This window comes from Diabrotica undecimpunctata, chromosome 7, assembly GCF_040954645.1.
Source record: "Diabrotica undecimpunctata isolate CICGRU chromosome 7, icDiaUnde3, whole genome shotgun sequence".
Classification (NCBI taxonomy): domain Eukaryota; kingdom Metazoa; phylum Arthropoda; class Insecta; order Coleoptera; family Chrysomelidae; genus Diabrotica; species Diabrotica undecimpunctata.
The window spans coordinates 58258897-58278238 of NC_092809.1; the positions used below are offsets into that span (position 1 = coordinate 58258897).

The 19342-nt window shown below is 32.4% G+C and overlaps 1 protein-coding gene across 1 annotated transcript in view; it reads right to left on the bottom strand.

Annotated features, from left to right (window-relative positions):
• Positions 1 to 19342, bottom strand: part of LOC140446773 (uncharacterized) — a 36350-nt gene that overhangs the window by 8572 nt on the left and 8436 nt on the right. Inside the window, exon 2 of the mRNA XM_072539362.1 lies at positions 1876 to 2248. Within this exon, the coding sequence (XP_072395463.1) occupies positions 1876 to 2248 (373 nt within the window). The remainder of the gene's footprint in view (positions 1 to 1875; positions 2249 to 19342) is intronic.

The following is a 19342-nucleotide window of genomic DNA, read 5'->3' on the forward strand; positions in this document are numbered from 1 at the left end:
TTCGATATTACACTATTCTCTTTTGTAGCCTTCTAATTAAATCAATTATGCTAATCTATCCACTATAATTGGGATCAATTTATTAGTGTGTCAAGGTCTTATGATAAGGTGGTCCAGCTTGCTTTCCAAAAATCTTTAGAGTTCGGTGTAAAATGCACCAAAAGCGATAAGTGCATATTTTCTCTGCAACAGTCTGTCTTAGTTTACAATATGACATGTTTCAGTCTTGTTGGATTTCGTCAAGTAGCGGTAGAACTGGAAACAAACTCGAAGGAATTTTCCGTGTAAATAAGAAGTAATCCATGCTATGGAGCGTCATCTACTTTGGAAGGCCAAAAATAGACACTACTGCGTGTATCTTAACACTACAGCGATCGCTAGAACATTTGAAAAATACCTTTACCTCCAGAAGCAAATTCTTGTAATTTGTTTTATAGAGGATAGCGTAAATGCACCAAAAGACAACACCAAACGTTTCGTTAGAAAAGCTGAGAGTAACCTATCAGAGAAAAAGAGAAACAAAGGAATCGAGATACCTTCTATTGTAATTGGAACTAAACTATTCGAAATTTTTGATAAGGCATCAAACTTAAGACTTAAATTACATTCTTCTTTCTTAAGTTTTACATTTAATGTGAGGAAAGGGTAAGGGCATTCTATGACATATATCATGCTATTAAGGATATGTCATTATCATCATTCTCAGCATATTCTACCGATTATGATGTAGCCTCCCTTATATATTCATTCAATCAATAACCTTGGTTTTCTGTCTGATCCATTCTATTCTTTTTCGAACTCTCTTTGTTATACCTAGCATGCATCGCTCCATTGACCTTTGAGTGACTTTGAGTTTCGATATTATCTCTTTCTTTAGTGTCCAAGTTTCGCAGCCGTATGTCATGATTGGTAGTATACACTGATCGAATTCTTTTTTCTTCAGGTAGATTGGCATCTTCGATTTGAATATAACTGCATTTCTACCAAAAGATGTCCAAGCTAGTTTCATTCTTCTGTTGATTTCTGGAAGTAAGGAGCCAGATTTATGTATTAATTGTCCCAGGTATACATACTCATCTACTGTTTCAAGTGCAGTGTTGTTTATTATTACATCTTGGACATCCACTATCTCGTTGTACATGGTTTTTATATTCTTTAGCTCTACTCATTAGTTCTCGAAGTGTATAAATATGATCTGTGGTACTGAATCTACTTCTGAAGCCAGCTTATTCTCTCAGCTATGTAACATCTAATGCGTTTGTTAATCTGTTGTTGATAATCTGTATGAATATCTTGTATACGATTGGTAGTAGACTTATAGGTCTGTAGTTTTTGATATCCTCTTTACTACATACCTTTCTTATGAATGAGAATTATGTTTGCTGTATTCCAGTGGTCTGGTATGCATCTCGATCTTAGGAAGTTCGTAAATATGCCTGCTAAGATTTTTCAGGTTTTATTGCCAGCGTATTTAAGCAGCTCCACTGTTATACCATCAATTTCAGCTGCTTTACCGCTTTTCATTTTTGCAATTGTCGATTCTACTTCTTATGAAAGGACTTCTGATACATCTTCTTGGTTACTGATTACTTCTTTAAGTGTGTCAGAGGCTTTGTATAGTTCGCTGTAGAATTTAGTTACGAGTTGTATTATTTCATTTCTGTCTGTAATTCTGGTGTTTTCGTTTGTTAGAGCAACGATTTGGTTCTTCCTATTTATACATATGGATATGTATATATTGCAAATAAAGTAAAGTGATACGTAGTGGTATAGCTGTCTAGGGTATGTATTTAAAAATGTAAATACTAATTAAGTAATAAAAAAAATAATATAAAAATAATAATAAATAATATGACATATAAAATGAAATCTTACTATTTTTTCGTCAGCACTTAGGTAAGCGCTAGACATATACCGGCTCCTAGCACTATTATAATTTAGCCAAAAGTTATTCCATTCTCCCACTTTATTATCAACTTCGTTGACTTCGGTTGGTTTTACTTCAGTCGTGGCAGCAGTATCAATAAATTCATTACTGACGCTTTCTATCCATGAAAGATAACTAGAAGCTGGACTTTGTACGGGTTTCTCTTCATCATTTTTGTTATTTATGCAATTCTTAATGGGATTCTCATGCTCCGAAGAAAACGATTCCAAAGAAGAACTACATCTGCTGGCGGTACTTAATGTGCATGTGGGAGAAAATGACCTTTTCGTTTTGTGTTCGGAGATAGATTCTAAGCTTCTCCTGAAAATGAAAAATGGACTTATTTTATCAAAGGTACATCAGTAATCAGATAATATATTTAGAGTAATTTTGCATTCAGTATTAATCAAGGTTAAATGGAATTTGCAGCAAAACTGTCATTTTTAAAATTAAAAGCATAGAGTCATGTAACAAAAGTTATCAAAATCTGATTCCAAACCACATTAACCAACATCAATATTTAGAAAACAATATGACTATAACCACTGTATATGAAACTGGTCTTTGATTCGTTTTTTGGTGGATACTGTTAATTACAGTTGAGACTGGAGGGATGGATTAAAGTGTGGAAAGAATAATAGTATGAATCGTTTGAAGATGGACTTGAACATTGATTTAAATTTCTTGTTTAATTATCCGGGTAATAATAGTGATCAAGCAGAAGTGATGGATCATTCAGAGAACATCAATCAGAAAAAAACCTAATAGCCAGTCGGGGGAATCAGGGGGAGGGTTGGAGAATCACATTTGATAGAGAGTATTTTGATGTCTTAGATTTGGAACATGAAATAGCTATTAGTAATGAGACTAGATGAAATAATGCAACTGGCAAAAAAAGGCGAGATAACGATGATTATGGGTAACTTTAACGCCAAAATTGGTCGTGGTGCCGAAGGAGACAACATAGAAGCACACGGTCTAGGTACCAAAAACAATAGGCGAAATAGACTGGTACAATTCTGTATAGACAACCTGTTAAAAAGCCAATACCTTCTTCAAACAACTTCCTAGAAGACTATACACTTGGAAATCACCTGCAGACAGAAAAGATAAAATTGTTAGAAATCAAATTGACATCATTTTGCTTGATAACAACTTTAAGAAGTACATACAATCTACTAAAACATATCCTGGAGCTGACATTCATAGCGATCACAATCCAGTTATAATGGATTTTAGACTAAAAAGGTTTCTTAAAGTTAAAAGGAAAAAGTGTCAAGAAAAATAGAGATCTCACAACTAAAGAACCCTGAAAAGAAAAATTAAATAAGTATTAAGGTTGAGAAAGAAATCGAAATGCTAGAGAACTTGGTACAGACAGAGGTTGAAGTAACACGAACTGCTCTAAAAACGAAATTTAACAAAGATACAAGAAGACGACAACGAGTTCACGAAAAATAACAGAAAACAAGAATGGATAACGCAAGATATCATGGACCTGATGGACGTAAACACAAAACAAACCCGAATACAAACAAGTCAATAAAATCATTAAAAAAAGTGCAGAGAAGCTAAACAAAACTGGATGTCAACCAAATGCCTAGAAATTGAGCAACTTCAGGAAAGATACGACACTTTTAATGTCCATAAAGAAGTGAAAGAAATGACAGGTAGACACATAAAGAGACAAGAAACAATATTAAGAAATAATAATAACGAGATAATTATAGGTACAGAAGACAAACTAACTAGAGAAATGGAAAGAATACATTGAGATACTTTTTGACGATCGTATACCTTGTTCTCCACCATCCACGGATCATCGAATAAATGAAAAAGGTTCAAAAATAACAAAAGAAGAAGTTATTTATGTAGTAAAACCTTAGAAGAATGGAAAAGCCACCGGTCCAAACAATATCAATGTCGAAATACTTAAATTAATTGCAGACAACGAAGGTAAAAGCCTCGACTTAATAACAGCACTATTCAATAAAATATATGGCACAGCTAAAATAATGTATACACAAATTTACAAGAAGTGTGAGTTTCAGATTAGTGACACTCAATTCGGATTTCGAAATGGATTGGGAACACGAGAAGCTGTTTTTGCCTTAAATATGTTAACACAACCATGCAGAGACATGAATGTAGATGTATATGCATGTTTTATTGATTATCGACCAGCATTTGACTGCGTTAACCATCAAAAGATTATCGAAATTCTGAGAACAACTGGAATTGACGAACAAGACTTGCGAATTATCTCAGAGCTATATTGGCACCAAACGGCAACAATTGAAATAGAGCACACAACATCCGAAGATAAACGAATACGACGATTAGTGCGACAAGGTTGCGTCTTATCACCACTATTATTTAATCTGTATTCATAATCTATATTCAAAAAAGCATTAGACGAGGATCAAGGTGGAATCAAGATTAACGGAACCAGCACAGATGACATCAGGTAGGTTGATTATAACTTCCTAAAACGCACAAGAACGACAAAATATAATAAATACGGTAGTTCGTCATAGCGAAATGTTCGGTTTACATCTAAATGTTTCCAAAACTAAAACTCTAGTATTTTCAAAGTTAACAACAAACATTTGTACGCCACGGGGATGTACATTTGTACGCCAAGGGGCAAATAACAGAACAGGTAACTTCCATAAAATATTTGGAAGCAAATATCAACAGCCAGTGTAACTCTAAAAAGAAATCCTATCAAGAATCGAACAAGCGAGGAAAACACCCATGCACATGAAAACATTTTTTACAAGATCAGACCTTAGTCTAGAGCTTAGAATTCGAATGATCAGATGTTACGTTTTCTCTGTTTTGCTGTATGGCTGTGAAAGTTGAACAATGGACTCTGAAACAGAAAAAAGAATAGATGCCTCTGAATTCTATGGATACAAAAAGTTACCAGTAAGATAGTCGCAACAGAGATGGAATGCCTTCGAAGATGCTGCAGAGTAACAAGAATGGATAGAAGAAGTAATGACGAAATAAAGCAAAGAACATCAATACAAACAAACATACTAACATATATAGAACAAAAAAGACTAAAATGGTATGGACATGTAAGAAGAACTAGCGACAGCAGATGGATAAAAAAAATAACAGAATGGAGCTCCATAGGAAGAAGGAAAAGAGGACGATCCCGAAGATCCTGGAGGAACGAAGTAGCCGACGCCATGAGTAAGAGAGGCCTAAACGATGGAGAATGGCACAACAGAGAGAGATGGAAACGGTTGAGCGAGGGAAGGCAGTGAATACTGTAGAATCCCTGAATATTTATACAAAAAGTTACCAACAGTGAGGTACTTGAGTAAACAAAAAGAATTACACAGCATAATCAAAGAGAGAAAAATACAAAACTTGGGTCATGTGTTGAAAGGTGAAAGATATGAATTACTCCAAATCATATTGGAAGGTAAAATGCAGGGCAAAAAATCAGTTAGAAGACGCCAGAACTCGTAGCTGAAAGACCTGAGGAGATGGTTTGACCGCTCATTCACAGAAATCTTTCGTGCAGCAGTATCCAAAGCTACAATTGCCATTTGGATCGCCAACCTTCGAAAGGAGACGGCGCAATAAGAAGAAGAATGAGACTTGGAATACAATGAAAATACTTATGTACAATAAAACACTGAAAACTTTGTTTTCAAAACTTCCACAAAATTTATTTTAAATTCTTATCACTACAGCTGTTTCTGCTGATTGCCTTTCTCAAGTGATGGCATGGGTTTACAGATAAACAGATAAACAGAAAAACAGATCACTTGAGAAAGGCAATCAGTCGAAATAGCTGTAGTGATAAGAATTTAAAATAAATTTTGTGGAAGTTTTGAAAACAAAGTTTTCAGTGTTTTTTTGTTACATAAAATGAATTTCCATCAAGTAACGGTCGAATCCATCAATTACTTATGTACAACATAGCAGGTTTAAAATCAAAACATAATCAATTTGTAAAATATGTAAGTAACTTTGAAATATTTATATTATAGGGTGGTTGTGTGGTATTAATGATAAGCTACAACGTAGGTTGAGGGAAGTGAATGGTCAAATAATTAGGTGATGAAAAACTAGACATTATTCCAATGGATCTGAGGCCTGGAGAGTACTGAAAGGAGTGTTTTGAAAACGTTGAAAGGGTTTTAGTAGAAAATTTAGATCACAACGTTGAAAATAATTTTTTTTACGTGATTTTAACGCACGGTTTGGGGAGGAGGGTATTCTAGCTGATGAGCTTGATAAGTATGAGGTATACAAAAGGACAAGACTGAGTGAAAGAAGAGTTTCTTAAGATAAGTTGATTAATCGTCATGGAAAAAAGGTAATTGGGCTATGTGACGATTTAATTTGGTTATTTTGAATAGCAGAACAAAAAGCGATATAGAGGGAGAGTATACATATTTGGAACCGTTGGCCAGTTCTGTCATAGATTTTGCGTATGTTTCAAGACCGATGTTAAATTTAGTAAATATTTTTTTAGGTATAGGTTGTGAATATCATTCTGACCATATGCCTCTAATAGTGGAGTTAAACTTGAACTGCTTCTTAAAATTACTTGGACCCAACTCGTTCGGAAAAATATAAAGAATAAATGTCTTGTGAAATTATTAGGGTAAATGAGTGGACTGATCAAGTGGAGATAACTTTAGAGTTACTACAGGAATGTATAAAAAAAGTCAGCACACAAGGGAGAATGTAAGCTTTTTAAGGCAAAGAATGAGTGGAAACAAAACCAACAATGGTTTGATGGTGAGTGCACAAGAAAAAGGAAGCAAGCAATGGACGTTAAACAAAAGTAGAAGCACCTTTGTGACTTGAAATAGAAAGAATTTTATAAGAATGCTGTTCAGTTTAAGAAATACAAAAAATTCAAAAGAATTTTGGAAGGCTGTTGGGCTGTGTAAGTTTAGAAGTGTGGTGGCCATTGGGGAAACATTTTAATACGGAAAATCGGCGGATTCTGTGTTGTATGCAGAACCATTTATTCTCAATGAACATTTAGACCGGCCGTTTAGTATGGAAGAACTTCAAATAGCATTGGATTGTTTAAAACCAAGTAAATCACCAGGAGTTGATAGAATTGCTACTGAGTTCTATAAGTTTCTTGCGTAATTGACTTTAACCAGACTTCTCTCGTGGATACCAAATAATATAATTTTAAATAAGTTCCAAGCGGGATATATAACCGGCTATTCAACTATAGACAACCTTTTTAATCTTACGAGTATAGTAAAAATAGTACTAAAGTGCTCAGACTAAAGGCAGTCTGGTCAAAGGAAGGTCTATCTGAATGGTTTGACTGTAATGTAGGTGTAAGACAGGGATGTCGTTTAAGTCCATTACTGTTTGCGTTTTTCTTGAATGACCTACATGGAGCGTTGGGAGGTGGTTTGGAAATAAACGTTTTGATTAAAATACTTTTATTACATGTTGATGATTTAATGTTGATGGCATTCAATCCGAAGGTACTACAGCGGATAATTATTGAACTGGGAAAATACTGCAGGATGTGGAATATAAAAATAAATTTAGATAAATCCAAAATACTTTTATTCAAAAGACGAGGTGGTGTGATCAGGGAATCTTAGAAACTGAATGATTAAGTCTTATAGCATTTTTATTTTCTTTTGTATGTATTAAAAATCACCCTGTATGTATTAAAACACCGTAGAATATTCTCAATGTATTTCTATTTCATATCGTATATGTTAAAACACCGAAATATTGTTTCAATCCTTTTTGCGTCGCCGAGATTTATAAAAAACACATTGTAAAGTTTGTTTATATAAGACAGATGGGTATTTCTTCGGTATTCATTTGATCGACATGCCGCTTTAGGATATTTTGCGCGTCAAATAAACAGAAATATTCCCGTTTATAATCTTTGTTTACACCGAGTTCGGTGAATGATTTTTAAAGATTATCACTCTCGGTAAAGCCGTATATGTTAAAACACCGAAATATTGTTTCAATCCTTTTGGCGTCGCCGAGATTTATAAAAAACACATTTTAAAGTTTGTTTATATAAGACAGATGGGTATTTCTTCGGTATTCCTTTGATCGACATGCCGCTTTAGGATATTTTGCGCGTCAAATAAACAGAAATATTTCTGTTTATAATCTTTGTTTATACCGAGTTGAGCGAATGATTTTGAAAGATCATCACTCTCGGTAAAGTCGCTGTTAAAGGCGTTTAGTTTTATTGGAGTCCGAGTTTTTGTTCAAATTCGTAATGGTTTTTCGTTTTTCGTCTTTTGTCATGGAAAAATATGCAGTATAGTAGCAGTGTGGAGTTTAAGTGCAGTTATTGAAGTTGGATTTGAAATTTTGACGGGGAAAGGAGCTCGGCTTGTAATCTTCAGAAAACCGGCAGATTTTGTTTGTGGAAAGTTATATGTATTGTAATATGTCTTAAATAGAAGATTTGTAAGGTGTTACAACGATATAAGAGGTCCACATGTTTTCGAGGAGTATTTGAAAAGCCGGGCTTTGAAGATTGCAGCTAATTAACCCGATGCCCGATGATCGAGTGCTCAGACCATCGTCTATTTGTTGTCCTTGGTCATTCCAGCCCATTTTGCAGCTTATGAGACACATTTGTGTTATATTGCAGTGTTTAAAAAACCAGTTCCAGCCCCAAAACTTTTATAGGAGATATATTCAGTGAAATCAGGTACTCTTTTTGTTAATTTTTTTTTAAGTAAAAATAGACATTTTTCATCAATAATTGCTTTTATGACAAGTTAAAAAAAAATTGTAATAAGTAAAATTATAAATATTAGGGAGTGGCTAACTGTCATATTAAATATTCTTATAAAGTTTTAATATTTAATCTTGACATATGACATTGGCATTATTTTCTTCGGATATTTAGTACACATCTAAGCATAAATTTTGATTTTTTTTTGTTTTGTATTGTTCTGAAGCTATTTTTTTGTGGCATTTTAAATTAAATACTATTTAAATGGGAATAAGCCACAATTAAAGGTTAAAATACGTTTATTGACGTTTCAATTTCCACTTCGGAAATCGTTCTCAAAATACAAACATTAGTAAATTCAAATTTTGTTTTTTTTTTTTTGTTACTTAGTGAAAAATTCTTCTAATAATTTAATTTTATCTGACTCATCTATATTGACAATTCAGACATACATTATACATTTTAAAGTAGACGACTTTAAAATGATATTGCCAATCTGGGACGACTTTACTTATAAGATAGTTCATTCGATTACATGAAATCAACTTTAACTTGAGAATATCCGTCAGAAAAGATCATAACATGTAATTCGTCTTCTTCTTCTTCTTCTTCGTTTGTTTTTGGGTTTCGATTATATAATCATTTACCCAGTACATGTAAGGTTATGCTCGTCTTGCTCTAGGCAATGCACAACCAGGGATAAATTTCTACTTCTGTTTACTTTACTGCTAATTGACAACTAGGTGATACTGAAAGATCAGCTTTTTCATTTGTTTATCTTCTTCATTTAAGGTTACTTTTTACTGCTAATTGACAACTGGGTGATACTGAAAGATGAGCTTTTCCATTTATTTATTTTCTTCATTTAAGGTTACTGTTTACTGCTAATTGACAACTGGGTGATACTGAAAGATCAGCTTTTCCATTATTTGTTTATCTTCTTCATTTAAGGTTACTGTTTACTGCTAATTGACAACTGGGTGATACTGAAAGATTAGCTTTTCCATTTGTTTATCTTCTTCATTTAAGGTTAGATTAGACTTTTCTCGTTTGGGGGTAGCTTCCAAACATTGTCACATTAGGTATATGGGTAATGCTACCTTCGGTTAGGATTAAGGAGTTTAAGGACGTACATTTTTGTATGTTAGGATATTTCCAGTATTTTCTAGATTTATTTTGTTATTTTGAAAAGTATAAAAAAAAAAAAAAAAATTTTTATAGATCGATTTGAAAAAATTTGATGAATTTAATAATTATTTTTATAACTTTCTCAGAGGGTTTATATAGAATACTATGTAAAGATATTGGACTCTCCATTCCTGCTTTTATTAGTTCTAAATACAGATCCATATTTTTGTGTTTGTTTATGGGACATTCAAAGAAGATATGGATCACTGTTCCAATGGTTCCGCATTCACATATCGGTGTTTCCGTTTTACCTATTTTGTAGAGATAGCAAGGAGTTTTGCAATGTCCACTACGTAAACGATTAATATTTGTTATGGTATTTCTGCCCATATACCCACATTTGGCATACCATGGTTTTATGGGGAAATCACACTGCAATCTGCAATAGTTTGGATCTTTATGTTTAATTTGGGAATGCCATTCATTGTAGAACCGTGTTAAAATGTCTTTTTTTGTAACGCAAAAGATATCTGTACTAACATTTTTTATATTATATGGTACTCTTAATTCTCTCCCAATATTCGCCAGCCTATCAGCTACCTCATTACCTTTAATCCCCTGATGTCCAGGTACCCATTCTATTCCTATCGAGAATCCCATATTATTAGCTTCTACCAATAGTTTTTTGGTCATTATGGTTACGTAATCCATTTGATCCCATTTGAGACTGGAAATTTTGGATAAAGCACTTTTTGAATCCGCAAAGATAACTGCTTTCATGATCCCCTTCTCAATGCACACAGAGATAGCTTTATATATAGCTATCATTTCAGTTGTACAGATTTGTGTGTAATTATGGAGCCTTGATGAAAATTTGTAATTAATCTGTGGTATATAAATTCCAAATCCAGATTGGTTTGTTTGTGGGTCGATAGATCCATCTGTATATACATAGGTATGATTACTATATATTCCACCATATTTTGCTAAAAACATTTCATTAGATTCAATTTCATATTTTTCATATTCTAGGCTATTAATTGTAATAGGATACAAAAGAATTTTTCTTTCTACTTCATATATGGGATTAATTTTGTATCGGATTATATTTTTTGATTTTTTGAGTATGTCCGTATATGCTAATGAGTAGTCTGGTATAGCTTTATTCTTCCAAAATTGGTTATTTGCGTTTATAGCTTCATTTAACTTATTTAAACTTCTTATTACTATGTTATTTTTTTCAGACATTTGTTTCAATATATACTTATGAGCCAATATTTCCCTTCTAACTTTTAATGTGGATACTGAACATTCCGCTTGTAATATTAAAATTGGTGTAGAACGTAGACAACCTGTTATAATCCTTAAGGCCACATTTTGTACTTGTTCCAACTTCATCATCAGACTTTTACTGCAAGGATTTAAAAGATTGGCTGCATAATCTAAATGAGATCTTACTATCCCTTTGTATAAGCTTAAAAGAATGTTTGGGTCAGATCCCCATTTTGTACCACAAATTGCTCTCATAACATTAATTCCTTTGTTTGCTTTAGCTATCATATCATTTATTTGAATTGTCATATTCAAGTTACACTGTAGATGGAACCCCAGATACTTTATTTCATTTTTCCATGGGATTTCCATGTTTTGGTACATAAGGTGGGGGAAGTTATAAGCTTGAGCTCTTTTTCTAAATATTATTGCTTTTGATTTATGTGCTGAGATTTTAAAGTTGTGTGTTTCAAACCACTCCTGTAATTTTTGTAAGTAAGTATTTAAGCAATTAATTGATTTATATATATCTGACCCTTGTACCAGAATTACAAAATCATCTGCATATTGGAAGCACTCCATTTCAGGTTTGATTAAATCATGTAAAGACTTAGAGTACAAATTAAACAATATTGGACTGAGAGGAGACCCTTGTGGCAATCCAGTTGATGCTTGGATTGGGCCTAGTATATTGTTTGATTTATCTTTAATATAAATATTTCTATTGAGCAAGAATTGCATAATTAGGTTTGTATAGGTTGTTGGAATACCATACTTTATTAGATATTTATATAGCAAAAACGTATTGACAGTATCATATGCCCTACTAATATCCAAAAAAATTGCGATTGTATTTAAATTTTTACTAAATCCTGTTCTAATATAATTTATTGTTAAAGCTAAATTATCGTTACACCCTTTATTTCTTCTAAATCCTAACTGTTTTGGATTCAATATACAATTTTTTTCAATTATTTGTTCAATTCTTAATTTAATTATATTTTGGAGTATTTTGCCCACACATGACTCTAGGGCAATATTTCTATAGTTGTCTGCACATAATGGATCTTTATAGGGTTTTAAGAAAGGAATAACAAGAGTGTTTTTCCATTCTTGTGGAAATCCAGCTTTTCTGTTCATTATTTGATTAAATATTATTGACAGTGATTCTAATGCTACCTGAGGAAGTCTGCCAATCATACTATATGTTATTAGATCTAAGCCAGTAGCCTTATCCTTTTTTTTAATGACACTTATTATTTCCTCTCTGGAAATGTCCTCCACATTGTCATTGGATTGGATAACAGTAAATTCTGGATCTGTTATATCAATTCCCAATTTATTTAATATATCCAAAGCTATGTGTTTGCTGGGAAGTTTGGCAGGAATTATTGCATTTTGATATGTGGAGAACTGTTTAACAGTTCGCCATATTTCTGCTAGAGGAGTGTCCCTGTTTAGTCCATTACAAAAGCATCTAAAACTATTTCTTTTTTTATTTTTAAATATTTTTTTACTATAGGCAAAGATTTTTTTGATTTCTATATAATTATCTGTACTTGCATCTTCTTTGTATTTTTTGATTTTTTCTTTCCTCATTTTAATTAAATTTGAGCATTCCGTGTCCCACCATGGAGGACTTTTCTTTTTTCCTGTGTGCTTTTTTGTTTCCAAAAAGGGTATTTCTTCATCACTCACCTTCTCCATAATTTGCGTAAAGGTGCTATATTCTTTACACCCACTTTTCATTAGTTCTTCTATTTTTGAACAGTATTTTTCCCAATTGGCATTTTTAATGTTTCTTTTGTAACTTTTTTGGATAGATGTATGTTGAATTTGTGTCTGGATTTTACACATCGTTGGGAAATGATCACTACCACCCGAGTCCTCTAACACATCCCATTGACATCTGTTCACTATTTCCGAGGAGATTAGTGTTAGATCTACTGCTGAAGCATTCTGACCTGGGAGTGTAATCCGTGTGGATCTTCCATCATTGCAACAAACTAGATCCAAATCCTCTAGAGAGTCAGCAATTATTCTTCCATTAGCATTAGTAGTTACCTGACTTCCCCAAAGTGCATTATGTGCATTCAGATCACCCATTATAATTTTATTGCCTCTGATTTTTTCTATTCGCCCAACCCATCTATTTAAATCTATTTTTGCCACAGGATGAATATAAATATTAATTATTGTTATGTCCCAATCAATTATTTTAACTGCTAAAATTTGAATTTTACTATTATTATTGTTATAAGTATATACTACTTTATGATCCAAACTATTATCAACAGCAGTAGCAATACCACCATAACCATCTAATCTATCCAATCGATGTATTTTATACCCTCTTAAATAAAAATGATGATTTATTTTTAACCATGTTTCATTTAATAATATTACCTTAGGGTTAAAATCGTGTATAAAAATCTTTAAACTATTATAATTACTGTTTAAACTTTTTATGTTCCATTGTAGGATGTATGGATTCTTGGGATCCATCTAGATCTAATAATTTTCTATTTGTTGAAGTTTCATGTATAATTAGCTTGTTCAAGTAGGTGATTAGGTCTTCCTTATGTCTCCAATTCAGTTTTTTTAGTATTTCATTCAATATTTTTTCCGTTTCCCTCTCTAGTTGTTCTGTACGTGAACATCCAGGGATAGGAATTTTAGAACTAACAGAGAAGGTTCCCTCTTCAAATCTGCCATTTGGAGATATTAAATTCTGATTGTGAAGCTCTCTGTCATAAGTTTTATTTGACTCGTTAATTTTTCTTTTATTTTTGTTCCCGCTATTTTCTGTTTTTTTGCTAAACCACTGTTCTGGGTTACTTCGAATATTTTCTATCCATCGCTCATTAATTGGAATTCTGTCAGGTATATTAACCTGATTTGATAGAGGTGGAAATTCGTCCTGGCTTACTCTAAATGTATTTTCTTTTGATAACTTTTTATTGGAGACATATGGATACCTTTCACTTGCCTCAAAATAAGAGAGATTATCTAATGACATAACAGCTTTAATATTCTCTTGTCTGACATATTCAGGACACTCTTTAAAAGTACTTACATGAAAATTACTACTACAATGGAGACATTTCATCATACATTCACCTTCATGTGCTTTATCAGCACAATTTTTACATTTTTTATCCCCTCTGCATTGATTTTTTGTATGGCCAAAACGAAAACAATGATAGCATTGAACCACCGGAATCATATATGGCTTTACCCTAAAGGGAATCCCATATATAGAAACCTCTTTTGGAATTTGTTTTCCTGAAAAGGTAAAAGCAACTGTCTTTGTATTTATGTATTTGTCTGAATCATATTTTGATTTTCTTTTAAAACGTCTTACCTCCAAAATTTTAATATTTACTGAGGATGTACCCGAAAAACTAATTAATTCAACATCAGAAATACTTGCATCAACATTATTTACTACACCCCTACAAGTTACTTTATTAGCAGGAATAAAGAGTTCATATCCATCATTTTTAATCTCTATATTTGAAACAAATTTATTAGCACATTCCCATTTCTTAAAAATAACGCTAATTCGGTTTTTACCCTTTTTATTAATTTTTTGTATATTCTCAATTTTCTTATCATGTATATATTTTGCTAGCTTTAAAAAACTATAATTTCCGACGTTATTGTTTTTTGATTCCATATAGACCTCAAATGGGCCAGTGTCGGTATACTGATAAGAATACTGTTTTTTGTCTTTTTTACTCTCATGTTGATTAGTGGTCTCCGAATTATCATTATTTCCTACAAATGTTTTGGCTAAATTTATATTACATTCTATATCTGAATCATCTCTCTTACTTATTACCATCTCCACACTAGGAGGACCAACCCCCCCTGTGCTATCCCCCATGATTAAACCTCTTTAAATCTGTTTTTTTTCCAATTGATTTTAAACAATAAAAATTATTTATATACAACTAAAAATTAAATTAAAGTTTATAAAGATAGGAACAGAACTATTATAATACAACCTCTCTCCACAAAAGCCAATCACGGAAACCGAAGATAGCCTCAACCCTCAACCTCAAATGAGTTTGACAGAACCTCTCTCCTACTTTCGATGGACAAAATCGACAAATTGTTAAGATTTTCTTCAAAAACCGTGCTTCAAGTTTGACAGTTTTCTAGTTTTTCTGTAATTCGTCTTTAAAAAGACAAATACATGCCATGATGACAGTAAAACTCTCCTGTTAGTGATTCCATAGTACATTATTTAAAAACATTTGTTAACATCTGTTTTATTAAAAAATGATTATCCTTTATCGTTTATAAATAAGGAATTTTCAACAATTGATCGAATAGAACAAAACAACTTAGAACGAGATCCTACAGCATATGCAAGGAATAATACGAGGTAAATAACAATACCATACATAAAAGGATTATCGGAAAAGCTTAAAAGGATAGGAAATAAATTCAACATTTCAACAACATTCAAAACAACAAACACGTTGAGATCTATTTTGTCCAAAACCAAACCTAACAATGAACAAGAAAGGACAAAGAATTGCATTTATAAAATACCTTGTGAATGCGATCAGTTTTATTTAGGTGAAACATCAAGACCATTAAATGTTAGAATAAGTGAACATCAATACTATATTAAAAATAGAGAATTTGATAGATCTCAAATATGTAAACACGCATGGGATAATGAACATAGGGTTCAATGGAATGATTCAAATATAGTCCTAAAAGAAACGGATGGTAAAAAGAGAAAAATCAAAGAAGCGGCTCTAATTATGCTAAATGAGACCAATTGTGTCGCGAATTCCTCGGCAGAATGTAGTAGGATCTAGTTACCCATATTGAAAGAGGAAGTTATTAAAAGGAAAATACCAGTATTGGTAAGTCAGTAACATATAGAGAATACATCATTTATGTTTTTTAAATAACAAACATATAAAATCGGAATTTGGTGTTTATTGAAGGTAAACTAAATGCACGATCAAATACTTACCATGTCGGGATAGTATTATGAGGTTTTTTCCTGGTTTTTCCCTCATAATTTACTATGGAATCACTAACAGGAGAATTTTACTGTCATCATGGCATGTATTTGTCTTTTTAAAGACGAATTACATGTTATGATCTTTTCTGACGGATATTCTCAAGTTAAAGTTGATTTCATGTAATCGAATGAACTATCTTATAAATAAAGTCGTCCCAGGAACACAACTCAACAATATTGGCAATATCATTCTAAAGTCGTCTACTTTAAAATGTATAAGGTATGTCTGAATTGTCAATATAGATGAGTCAGATAAGATTAAATTACTAGAAGAATTTTTCACTAAGTAACAAAAAAAAAACAGTTTAATTTACTAATGTTTGTATTTTGAGAACGATTTCCGAAGTGGAAATTGAAACGTCAATAAACGTATTTTAACCTTTAATTGTGGCTTATTCCCATTTAAATAGTATTTAATTTTTGTTTTGTATTTAAAAAGGTTAACCTCTATGCATAGTTCTATTTAAAAAGATATTTTTCATTTGTAATAATTTATATCCGCTACAAAATGTTGCACAACAATAATTTAAATTCTTATAGTGTCCCTATCTTATAGTGTCCCAACGTCTAGAGTTTTTTGTAAACCGATGGCACCATTGTAAGCTGTTTTTGTTATTTTGTTATTATTGTTTATATTTGTAACTGTTTATGGTGAGATAATAATGAATTTGTAATGTTTCTCCCTGAACCAAGAGTATTATTTCCTTTAAAAAGATGTTAACCCTTTTGATGTATTTTTTAGGAAAGAAAAGCCTATATTTCCATCCAGCAGGAAGATTCTTGTAAGCGGCGTCCATTTTAAATAGCTTAGGAACTTCTTGTGTTGTATTGTCCACGAAATCCATGTAAGTACCCTTTTGATTCACTTTTCGTAGTTACTCTATTCCAGTCCCCTTATTCACTTACCTACGCCCAGCTCTCCAATCAAACCAAGAGTAGCCGTTAGCGAACGTTTCGGTTTGTTTTGCTTACCCTATCTCGAGCCCAGTAATTTCTGTCCCCAATTTTCAACCCCCTAAAGTAATACCCTATGTGGGAGGCAATAATAACCGCTACAGTCTTAGAGGTACTGAATAACTATAATTACTTGGGAATCATGGTAACACCCAAGTTGTCGATTAAAACTCATCTAAAGAAGCGCTAGAGTTTGGCAAAAATTATTGAGTACGATGAGGTGGAAATAATCAGAAGATTTTATATAAAAAAATATTTCATTGTTCCAGATATTGTCCTAACTTTATGTTAGATTTAGAGACAGGTATTACTAGAATCGGTCTATATACAATGAATTTACATAAAAATATATTGAAAAAATTCTAAGATACTCAAATGATAGGTTGCCAAAATTTCTTTTAAAAGAAATGGTGAAAGCAACGTGTGACTGGTGGAAAGATTGGATGAGCATGGGAGAAAAATTTGGTATTGAGGCTAGATGTGAATGGGAGAGATAGCTAGTCTAGAGTGATTGAGAGTATGAGAGAAAAAAAGGAGGAAATACAGTGTCAAACTGAGAATAGGGCACTCGAATCAAATTTTTGTGGACATTACAAAGAACTGCGAGAAGAAGGAGTAAACATACGTTATCTATTGAAAATGGAAAATTTTGGGGACATTCGATGGCTGTTCAAATTAAAATGTGGAGTTCTATATTTGAATAATCATTATGGTGGAAATGATGAAAGAAGGTTTTGCTCAATGTGTAACACGAAGGAAAGCGAAGATGTGATAAATTGTTTTTAAAAATGTTCGGTGTTAAGACAGATTAGGTTAAAGTGTTTGGGTATAAATGAACTTAGTAGAGTGGAAGTATGATGAGATAGAGACGGGCTGCAGGTTATTGTATAGAGGCATGGCCGTATAGGTATGAGATAGTGAACCTATTTAATTATTAAATCGATTAGCATGGTTAGTTCGATGAGATGAAAATATTAAAATTAGCATTAATAATTATTTTGCTTATAGCTATTTATCTTTTTATTTGTTTTGTGCTTGAATCGTGTTATCCTGTGGGAGTTTCTTATTATATCCAGATTTAGCCATACGGCTCACACTCCCTCTAAGGGGACAATTCACTAAATGTCTTATCCCAGATTTAGCCATACAGCTCACACTCCCTCTAAGGGGAAAATTTACTCATTCCAGATACCTACGGTATCTAAAGGATTGAGCTCTGGTGGGACTCTTTCCGTGTTATCAAGCCCTAGGTGACTTGGTATGCTGGAGTATCTCCCAAAAATTTTCGTACACATCTGGACGTCGCGAGGAGTACAGCTTTCTGCATTTCCTTATAAAGATGTTTATTTAGACCCAGCTGTTTTATGTTCGCTAGGAGATTTTTGGGAATAACACCAGTAGTAGAGAGAATAATAGGTACTGTCTGGGTACTTTCCATTCTCCATTGTCTCCTGATTTTTATTTCTAGATCTCTATATTCTTCTTCGCAATTCTTATTATTATTATTGTTATTATTAGTATCCAGATTTAAGCCAAACAGCTTTCACTTCCTCTAAGGGACAAATTCACACATTTCAAATGCATGTTATACCTTACTGTCATACATTGTTAATATTCTTTAGTCTAGTGCGAAGTGTTACGCGGTAGGATATACACATTTAGTTTATTACTATAACATTTATATGAATATTTATTTAATTTATTATTTTTTAATTTTAATGACCTTGTTAGACAGACAGTATATGCCTTAGTGTAATTTTTTGTACATTAGAGAATAAGATTTGTTTGCCAACCCTTCTGATGGCATCTGCCAAGGAGAACAAATGGCACTAAGAGTGTGATTTTTTGTATTTTTTTAATAAGAACTAAAAAGGCATTATTGATTATTTGATTGATTGATTGTTTAAAGAAAAATATGGACCAATTTTAATATTTAATTTTGTGTACTGGTCCTATTACTTATTTGTTTATTAAAAACTACAAAATAAATATTGTTAATAAAAACCTATTATTAAATAGATTTTGTATAAGGTTAACTACATTAAAGTTTTGTTAAATTTTTGTTTTAAAAATGGTCCACGTGAGGAATTTAGAGCAATCATCTTGAAGGAGTTATTCAAGATTTTGCTCGGTGTATTCACTGCTGTACAAGATACTGCTATATGTTTCCAAAAGCAGGACAGAAAGTTAATTTTCCAAATAAATCGTTGCCAGCTTCAAGAAAGTAAGTAATTATATCAAACACGAGTTAAATTTAATTGCAAAAGATCTGCGTGAAGATTAACTTTCA